At 36.6% G+C, this 10,562-nt stretch overlaps 1 protein-coding gene across 13 annotated transcripts in view; it reads left to right on the plus strand.

The window, feature by feature from the left end:
* Positions 1-10,354, plus strand: part of SH3D19 (SH3 domain containing 19) — a 325,680-nt gene extending 315,326 nt beyond the window's left edge. For all 13 annotated transcript variants that reach the window (XM_077139832.1, XM_077139827.1, XM_077139821.1 and 10 more), the window contains 5 exons: positions 1,103-1,305; positions 1,870-1,922; positions 4,425-4,611; positions 6,555-6,652; positions 8,440-10,354. In XM_077139832.1, the coding sequence (XP_076995947.1) occupies positions 1,103-1,305; positions 1,870-1,922; positions 4,425-4,611; positions 6,555-6,652; positions 8,440-8,556 (658 nt within the window). In that variant the 3' untranslated portion in view covers positions 8,557-10,354. The remainder of the gene's footprint in view (positions 1-1,102; positions 1,306-1,869; positions 1,923-4,424; positions 4,612-6,554; positions 6,653-8,439) is intronic.
* Positions 10,355-10,562: the final 208 nt, after the last annotated feature.

Consider the following 10,562-nt stretch of genomic DNA (forward strand, 5'->3'; position numbering starts at 1 on the left):
TGATACTAAGAATTGCTGAGTGCATTTGTAGAATGGAATGATTTCTAAATGTTGTGTTAATTTCTTTTCTTTTTTTTGATTAATAAAAAAAATTAAAAAAAAAAATGATCATGGTGATGAATATACTACTGTGTGATGATACTGTGAGCTGTTCATAGTACACCATGGATGGAATGTTTGTTAAGAATCTTTGTGTTGGTGTGTAGTTTTGTCAATAAAAATATTTTTAAAGAGAAAAAAAAAAAATGGCTTTCACAGTTGTTGATCCATTGACCTGACTTAAATCAGAATTTGATTAGAGCTAGAACTAACCTTTTTTCTTCAGGAAATTCCTTCTCCTTAACCTGATGCGATTGAAACTTCCTTTCTAAAGCCTGTGTTCCTCAGATTGAAGGTCTGGTGTTAAAGCCTCCCTTCTGGAGACCTAGTTTTATCTTTGCATTTATCTTAGTTTTAGTAGAAATTACAGATCATTTAAGGATCATTCCAATTTTTCAGAAATGGAGCCTTTTTAAAGGAGATACAAAAACCATTTTTCAGAGCAGTGGTGTTAGGTATAATATTAAGTGTTATGATATACAAAGTTTCCATTTTGTTCGTACCTTCTAGTTTTGAAGGCCGTTCATCTGTACATTCAACTGGTTGATCAATTCAGTATGTGCTGAGCATCTACGCTCTGCCTGGCCAGTGCCTGTTGTGTTCTGCCATGGCAGTTTAATCTTTTTGCCCTGAGATTCATGGTACTCCTAAACCCAGTGCACTTAGGCTTGAGATGGGTTGAGGCTGGGCTATGGATTGCTGTGGCCCAAGGATACAAAGACAGCGAGACAAAGGCGATGCTGACGAAATAAAGGTGATCAAAGACATGGATTACCCATCTGCTTATCTGGAGTTCTGCGTGAACTCTGTGACCTTGAGCTTTCTCAGTGAATAGGTTCTTTCTAAAAAGTCAGGACTGTCATTTAGAACTGTATCTTGTTCTTATTTCATGGGAAATTATAAATTATGCCTAACATATTTGTTGAAAGACTAGATGAAGGGTTTAAAGCATTTTGAAAATTGTTTTCTAGTTTAACCCACAAATGTGTTCTTCTCTGTTCAGAGGCCTGAGATGTGTTGCTCGGTTTGAATATATTGGAGACCAGAAAGATGAGTTAAGTTTCGCAGAGGGAGAAATCATTCTTCTGAAGGAGTATGTGAATGAGGAATGGGCCAGAGGAGAACTTCGAGATAAAACTGGAATATTCCCTCTTAACTTTGTGGAGCTTGTTGAAGATCATCCCACCTCTGATAGAAATATTTTAAGTGAGTATAGAGAATATAGTCTATGATTATATCATGTCCTAGTTCAAAGAAACCTAATACGAGGCTAGATAATGCTGAAGCTGCACAATAATCCATGTTGCCATATTTTTTTAAGGTAGAAGGAAAATTGATTTAAAATGGTGATTAGTATGGAGTAGTCATTATTGTGGTAATCTCTCCAAGAGCTGGGTTTTGATGTTTTAGGTAATAAGCAGTAGCTTCATATCAGAAAAGTCAGAGAATCATAGATTCTTTTTTATATGTTCTCATTTATTAAATATACATACATAAAGATTCAATATATACTATATAGTTGTCTGACATGTAAGAATCATAGACTTTTAACCACAAATGGAATATAGGATTTAACTAATATATATCCCCTTCACGTACAGTTAAGGAAACAAGCCAAGACAGGGTGGTACCAGGTCAGGGTCACGTGACCAGTACACACATTGTCTGGTCCGAGAGCCCAGGCTTTTCACTTTGCATCCTGTTTTTCTCCAATATGATATGGTCTTTACCTCTGATGTCTCGGCTTTTTTTTTTTTCCTCCTAATATAGGCACAAAGGTACCACCAAAGACCAAAAAAGAAGATTCTGGCTCAAATTCTCAGGTAGGCTGTTTGAACAGATAACTGTAGTGACAGCCAGTTTTAAACTCTGGGAGGAATATTAATCATAATTATCGAGAGAAAGTATTATGAAGTCATTTTTCAATGCATATAACAAATGTTTGCAGTTTTTCAAAGTTAGATAGTTAATGTCTTTACCAAATATAGAGTTTATTTGAATAGATAAGAAAGATACTCAGACCCTTTCCTAGAAAACTAAGAACAAGACGTGTATTAGTTAGGGTTCTCTAGAGAAACAGAATTAACAGGGAACACTTGCAAATATAAAATTTATGCAAGTGTCTCACGTGACCGTAGGAATGCAGAGTCCAAAATCCACAGGGCAGGCTGCGAAGCCGATGACTCCGATGGATGGCCTGGATGAACTCCACAGGAGAGGCTCACCAGCCAAAGCAGGAATGGAACCTGTCTCCTCTGAGTCCTCCTTAAAAGGCTTCCCATGATTGCATTTAGCATCATTAATTGCAGAAGACACTCCCCTTTGGCTGATTACAAATGGAATCAGCTGTGGATGTAGCTGACGTGATCATGACCTAATCCTATGAAATGTCCTCATTGCAACAGACAGGCCAGTGCTTGCCCAATCAGATGAACAGGTACCACAACTTGGCCGAGTTGACACCTGTCCCTAACCATGACAACATGATTCGAGAATTTATACAAGAGATACTATACAAGAGATACTATAAGTGGATAGTATTGAAAAAAATATTTAACCTTACTAGTAATCAAGGAAATGCATACTAAAGCAGCAATAAAACACTACTTAACCTATCCAGTAACAAAAATTCAGTATAACTCAACACTAAACAAATAATTACAAGTATTGTGAGTGTTAAAATGGGGAAAGTAAGGTTACTATTATTTCTCACCTCAAGAAAAGAATTTAAAAATAAGATGAAATTTTAGTCACAAAGATGGTCATAGTGATGTTATTATACTAGGAAAAAATTGAAAACACCTTAATTATGACCATTACTGTGATTATATTCTGAAGCCATGAAAAATTATAAATAAATGTATGGGAGGAAAGGATATATCATAGGGAGAGGGATACGGAAGTGTATATGTAACATAATCACATGTAATTGTATAGAAAAACAGGAGGGGAATATATTTAAATTGCTACCATTCAGTTGCCTCTAGGTGGTGGGATTAAATGTGGGTGGTTTTTTTCCCCATTTCTTTGTACCTTTCTAAACTTGCCAAATGTTTAGGAACAACTTGTATTATTTTCATAACGGGAGGGAAAAAAAATACTGGATTAAGATTTTTACAGTGTATAACACAACTTCAAAATTGTTTAAACTGAATAGGAGTGTGGTTAATGTCCATTGTTTTGGGGGGGGCATAGTTTAGAAAAGTAAGTTACTGTGTTTGTCAGAATGTCAATGGAAATTGGGCTGTGTGTTCTTAATTCTTTCATCCGTACCCACTGATAGTCAAACTGGAAAATAACAGACTGCCATTCTCCAAAAGGAAATACTCACCCGGTTGCCTCCATTTCTTGGGAGTGAAAAATACCTTACCTTAGGGTTGGATATTAAAGTCCAGAGGCAAGAGGGCTAAGGTTAAGGTTCTTTCTGTTTTATAAGCCATCGGTCACTGAGAACTTGCTATGTGCCAGCACTGTCATGTGTTTTACGGGTATTATCTCATTTAATCCTCACAACAGCACTAAGATGGAACCGCGGTTCAGAGGAGAGAAGCGTCTTGCCCCGTGTCACACAGCTGGGGCTGGAACCCAGGCCCGTCTGGTCGCAAAGGCTTCGCTGTTATCGTTCAGCCTCTGTGGCCCTCCTGAGCTTCTTGGGCCTCTTGGGCATTGGGTTCTCATCCCACACAGGCAGACGTGCTGCTTCTCAGGGCAAACCCTTCCTCTGATGTAGCTGTGAAAAAAGCGTGCTTGTTGGAATGCTCCATCATACAGACTCACCAAATTTGGGTGGTTATCCGGCCGGCCTTAGATCTAACTATGCCTCATAAAATTAAAACTGAATTAATGAAGTCCTAAATATGCCACGGAATCAGATAGTCTCTGAATCAAGTAAAGACGTGGACATTAACACACTGTCCCATTCTGATCCTTTAGATAAAGAAGAGCTTCAGTGAAAACTAGATGCTTTACCAGAATTCTTTCATAGTGTCATAAATACTATTCATAAATATTGTATGCTTTTCTTGTAACTATAATATAATAAATCACAATGAGAAAAGTTTTTGCTTAAGCAGTATATAACCCTAACAAGCAGAAAAGCCACAAATTCTATCATACTTGTCATTTAGAATTATATTTAAAAAAAAATTATTGACACTTGATATTTCTGAAACTTAATAGTAACATAAATTGTTCCATGATTTAAAGAAGCCCCAACCTTGAAATCTTGCGGCCCCTTAGCTTCTCTTCCACAACTTTTTAAGCTTTGTAGAAATCAATTTCAAATAAAACTGATGTTTCTTACCAAACTCTATGACTTGTAATAGGATAACCATCTCTCTGGAGAATGGTGTGAAGCTCTTCACAGTTTCGCAGCAGAGACAAGCGAAGACTTGTCCTTCCAGCGGGGAGACCGCATCCTGCTTCTGGAGCGTCTGGATGCTGACTGGTACAAGGGCAGACTGCGCGGCAGGGAGGGCATCTTCCCGGCAGTTTTTGTGCGGCCCTGCTCAGGTATGACAAGCAATGAATTGTACTCTTCAAGGGGAGCCCAAGACTTTTGAAACTAATATACTGTTCTAGTTTGCAAGCTTCCAGAATGCGATATATCAGAACTGGAACGACTTTTAAACTGGTCGTTTAAAAGTTTAAGTTTCAAGTTCACAGTTCTAAGGCTATGAAAATATCCAAATTATAGCAAGGCTATAGAAATGTCCAATCTAAGGCATCCAGGGAAAGATACCTTGGTTCAAGAAGACCAGTGACGTTCAGGGTTTCTCTCTCAACTGGAAAGGCACATGGTGAACATGGTGACGTCTGCTAGCTTTCTCTTTAGGCTTCTGGTTTCATGAAGCTCCCACAGGGGCGTTTTCCTTCTTCATTTCCAGAGGTCTCTGGCCGTGAGGGCTCTAAAATGCTCTCCGAAATGGTTCCCTCTTAAAGGGCTCCATCCAGCAAGCAGCTCCACCTTGAATGGGTGGAGACACATCTCCATGGAAACCATCTCATCAGAAGTTACCTCCCACAAACTGGGTGGGTCACATCTACATGAATAATCAAAAAACTCTCTCCCAGCAATACTAAATGAGGATTAAAGGACATGGCTTTTCTGGGGTCCACAACAGATTCAAACAGGCATATATATATATATACACATATATATAAACAGGCATATATATATACACATATATATAAACAGGCATATATATATATATACATATTATACACACTCCTCTTATTCCTCTTCCCTCTAGCCATGCTCAGTGTAAGTTGTTTCCCTGTATGCTACATTTTAAGATGTTGATTCATAAAGTTACGTAACTCATTCATATACTTTGCTGGAGTTATGGAAAAAGAAATATTAAAATGCCTTCATTTAATAATAGCTAATTTTGTCTATTAAATATATTTTGCATAATAATTTTCCTACTAAAGAACTTCCTTCATCTTTTTACAAGTAAATAATTTCAGCATTAATCAAAAATATTCTGTTCTAGAGAAATGAGACACAAACAAAATCTCAGTGGTTGAGATATTTCAAACAAAGGCAAAGGTTATTCTGGAGGTTATTCTTACGCATTGTATAGGTATCACTTTTTAGTTTATGATGTATTGCAGTGCCTGGAGGGAAGTACCTGAAACTGTTGAGCTGTGTTCCAGTAGCCTTGATTCTTGAAGATGATTGTATAACTATATAGCTTTTACAGTGTGACTGTGTGATTATGAAAACCTTGTGTCTGATGCTCCATTTATCCAGGGTATGGACAGATGAGTAAAAGTATATATATATAAGTATAAAAAATAAATAAATAATAGGGGGAGATAAAGGGTAAAAACTGGGTAGATTGAAATCCTGTGGATCAATGAGAAAGAAGGAAAGGGGTATGGGATGTATGACTTCTCTTTTTTCATTTCTTTTTCTGGAGTGATACAAATGTTCTAAAAATGATCATGGTGAAGAATACACAGCTATATGGTGATATTGTGAGTCACTATATAGTTGTGGTTGGACTGTACATGTATGGATATTTCTCAATAAAAATATTTTAAAAATAAAAAAGGACAATGTCATATCCATTTATATACTATCTTTGATTAAAGTCCAGTCCATAAATAATAAATACTTGTTGAATAGGATGGATGTAAATTTTGTCCCTGTTATAAGAGTAAACTTATTGGAATATTTTCCTATGTCCCCCCCATTCCTAAGCACCTAGTCCGGTGCCAAGCATAAAACAGCCACTCAAAGATAATCAACAAATATAAGTAAGCCAATTGTAATTTAGTTGTACATGATGTTCAGTGATCTCTTTGAGTTGTTCTGATATCTGAATAAACGTGTCTGATCAAAAAAAAAAATTCCATTCTGGTAGCGACAAGAGGATTTCTTTAAATGTTTGATTTGTGTTTCAGCCAAATGTTTTTCTATATATTCGAATTCTTTTGTGTCTTCACAGCTGAGGCAAAAAGTCTGTCTGCTATATCACCAAAGGGGAGGAAGGCCAAAGCCTTATATGATTTCCGTGGGGAGAATGAAGATGAGCTTTCCTTCAAGGTCAGAAAGTGCATCTAAAGCAATTACACTGTATAGCGATATTAAGCAGCTGTAAGTTTTGAAATGTCTTCTCTGCACTGAAGAGTGCAACAGTGGGTGGAGTATTGATCATTAATTAAGAATGAAAGTATCTCAGACCCTAATTCTAGAAGAAGAGATTAGAGAAAGCAATCCTTATTCCTTGGTCTTGTATCAGCTAATCCCAGTAATATCAGGGGTTTAATCATTATCCCTAATAAAAGGCACGCCTCTACATGGCCCTGACAGCCTGCTGCATCAAGTCTGTGAAACAGATGAAAGAATAAGATGGCTCTGCTACAAGTGGCCACTTCTGCAATGTCTCATAAAATGCTGGCCACTGTCTACAAAGACATTGACCAGTGCTTTGGGAAAATGGTCCCAAAAGTTAAGCCACTTTGCAAAGGCTTTTTAAGATGCCTACAACTTGATCGTCACTGAGGATGTGATCCTGTCCCCCAGAGTAAAAACAGAACACTTCTGTGATCCAGTTTCCCCAGTCCTTACCTGGACCATGGTCAGAGGAAAGCACCCAAGATAGTTCTTCAGACTGTGCTGTCAGACAGGGATAAATCCCCCATCACTGGAGATGCTTAGTCAGAAACAGGAATGCTGTAGAAAGCAGTAAAGCATCAGGTAGGTGATTAGATGAGATGAGGCTTAAAACAGTGGATGTCCACAGGTTTCACCTATCTACAGCAGAGTGAGGAAAACAGGGCAACATTGGGTATATGCAGGCTTTGGGAGGAGTAAGGGAGTGGAGGGGACATGCCAAGATTTGGCAGTAGAATGTTGCTAACTTTCCTATTTTGGGGTGGAATTTTCCTTTATTCTGAGAATACTCTTCTGTTTTTTTAATATTAAAAAGTTCTATTATAAAATATTAATGTATCTTAATAATGGTGTGTATTTTTATTCCCTAGATATGCAAAATTAAAAATTGGTAATCCTAGATCAATTCCTTTTGCTTAAAATTTTTTGGTCATTAGAACACAAAAGTTTAGAGCCTTATGTTAGTCCTTTTCTGTCTTAAGAGTCAGTATTCAAAATTCAATCCTTTTATCTTTACATAAAATGGTACAATGGGTACATGGGTAGTTCAGTGGTTAGAATGCCCGCCTTTCATGCAGGAGACCCAGGTTTGATGCCCAGACCGTGCACCCAAAAAAAGAAAAAAAAAATGGTACATGTGAAGAACCTGGATTCAAAACTTTTAGATGTGATTTTTGACCTTCATTTAAGTTATGTCAGTATAAATAACAGAATTCACAGTATCTTCCATAAAATAGGTTATCCTCGTTTTACAGATGACTGCCTGTTAGCAAGATAATTTTTTTAATGGCCTAGTCCTCAGAAAACTAACATGGAATATGTACATATGGACCAGAGCATTAAAAAAAAAGTTTTAGTTGATCATTGTTACCTTTATAAACCAGAGGGACACCCAAAGCATGAGCATTGAAGAGAGAAATAAATGGAAACTCCTCAAAATTAAATATTTTTGTGCATCAAAGAACTTTGTCAAGAAAGTAAAAAAACATCATATGAAAGACAATATTTGGAAATGATATATCAGATAAAGGTCTAGTATCCAGAATATATAAAGAGACTGTTCAACTCAACAACAAAAAGACAGACAAGATAATTACAAAATGAGCAAAAGACATGAACAGACACTTCTCAGAAGAGGCAATACAAATGGTGGGCTGCTCACCATGCTTACACTCCACAGAAACCAATAATTATTTCTAATTATTCTCTTTTCACAGGCAGGAGATATAATAACAGAGCTGGAATCTGTTGGTGACGACTGGATGAGTGGAGAACTAATGGGAAAATCTGGTATATTTCCAAAAAACTACGTTCAATTTCTACAAGTCATCTGAGGGGAAAGCTTGACTGTTTCTTGGCACAAAAACTCACTTGAACTATCACTTTGACTATCAGATATGTTTTTGCACTATTTTTTTTAACTGAAAGAAATGTCTACGCTGTACATGGTACACTAGAATTTTCTGGAAGCAGAAAACTTCTAGTTTTTATATTTAGCTTTCATTCACAGTAGAAACGTGCACACGGAAATCCATGAGCCAAGGATTCTCCCAAGGAAAACATCAGGCAGGATTAGCAAGGCAGATACACAGCTCCCCCAGAGAAAGCATCTGGTAACATGGTAGCACAGGAAGGCTCACATGCAAAAGTTACACTAGGATATCTATTGTAATCAGCACATGTGAATTAACCAGGCTTCTTCATTTTTTACTGCAGTATAAAAAGAGAACATTTGACATTCTACATACTATCACCATCAGGATATGGCTGATTATCTAAATCTCACTTTTGATATTCAAATTAATTCCAGCAGCTGGAACACATATCATTACTACCAGGGCAAATCTCTGCTCCAAGAGAGGGACAGTTTATTGAATAGTTGGAGCATTTGTAAACACGTGGTGAAATCAACTCATGCTCACCAAATGTTCCTTTTGTTAATAAGTGTTTCCCATTTGTTATAGGATTTGAAGGGGGTCAAAATTTGATGTACCTTGCTTAGTCAAAGGTCCAAAACCATCCCCAAAATGCTTTGTTAATATAACTAACCCTCTCCTATACCTGCCATACTTATTTCTTTCTTCAATGTATACTTTATATAACAGGGTTATTACAAAGCACATTTTCTGAATCCGCAATCATTCCTTTGACAATTACTGGTACCCAAAGAAAAATTCATTTTCTTTGCATTATGCCAGTAGTATATAAAATCTGTTTCTTGTTATAGTGGTACATTATGAATCACATATAAACTCTTAGCAACTGTTAAGATAGAAAACAATGCCAACCACCACAGCTCATTTCTTCCCAATATAATCAGAGTGACAAATAATTTAGGAGGACTGAATAGGCGGACTGAAGGCTGGTACTATTTTTTCTTTTCGTTCTTTCTTTGGCCAGCTCATCCCTGCACAATTATTAGAGTAAATTAAAAAAGACTTTCTTGCTATCCATTGTTATACATTGCAGGCTTAACATAAAAGTCGTCCTTTACATGACTGAACCAATTACAGCTTATGGGCTAAAGCCAAATAGGTTGAAGACAATCTTCCAAACAGATCAATGGAATAGAATTTCATTGGAAATGTAAAACACTTTCCCAACAATGTTTATGGTTTTCTTCTATTTTTGAGAAGAGTTTCATATGCTGGGTCACTTTTGAACTTTTTTTATTATTTCCCACTGTCCAAAATAGTTAGAGAGCTATTGGTCATATTGTATGTGAACACTACACGATATTTAACTTTATCTTTGATTAAAGTTCTTCTCCCATTTGGTTTTGGAATATGGGAGCTGTTTTTTCTACATATTTTAGGTAAAGAAGACATATAAGGAAAACTCTTGACAAATTTCACTCAAAAGTAACTTCATGAGAAACAGATGACTTAAAGCATTATCCCAATTCAATTCCCCTTTGCAGCAAGGTGTACAATAGCAAGGAAGGAGGTATGTGCAATGGGGACATGAGATATATATCTTTGCCGATGTAATTTTAACATTTTAAATTGAAGATTCTGAAAAGCTAGCTTTATTGGAGAAAAACATCCTTAAATTTTGGCCTTCTGTCAACATAATAAGTGCAATAGTTGTAAATCTACTTGACACTATAATAAACTGAACTGAATTTTTCAATACTCCTTTCTAGACTGTTTTTTGAGAATGGAGAAGTGTCTTATTTATGTTTGTATTCCCAGCCCTTTGCACCATATAGGCTCAATAAATGTTAGTTGCTTGCATAGATGGATTGATGAATGGATGATGGATGGATGGATGAATTAGTAACTTTCACATAGAACAATATTATCATAGATCATCAAATTTTCCCCTCTAATTTGTTGAC

This window comes from Tamandua tetradactyla, chromosome 22 (assembly GCF_023851605.1).
Source record: "Tamandua tetradactyla isolate mTamTet1 chromosome 22, mTamTet1.pri, whole genome shotgun sequence".
In the NCBI taxonomy this organism is placed as follows: Eukaryota; Metazoa; Chordata; class Mammalia; order Pilosa; family Myrmecophagidae; genus Tamandua; species Tamandua tetradactyla.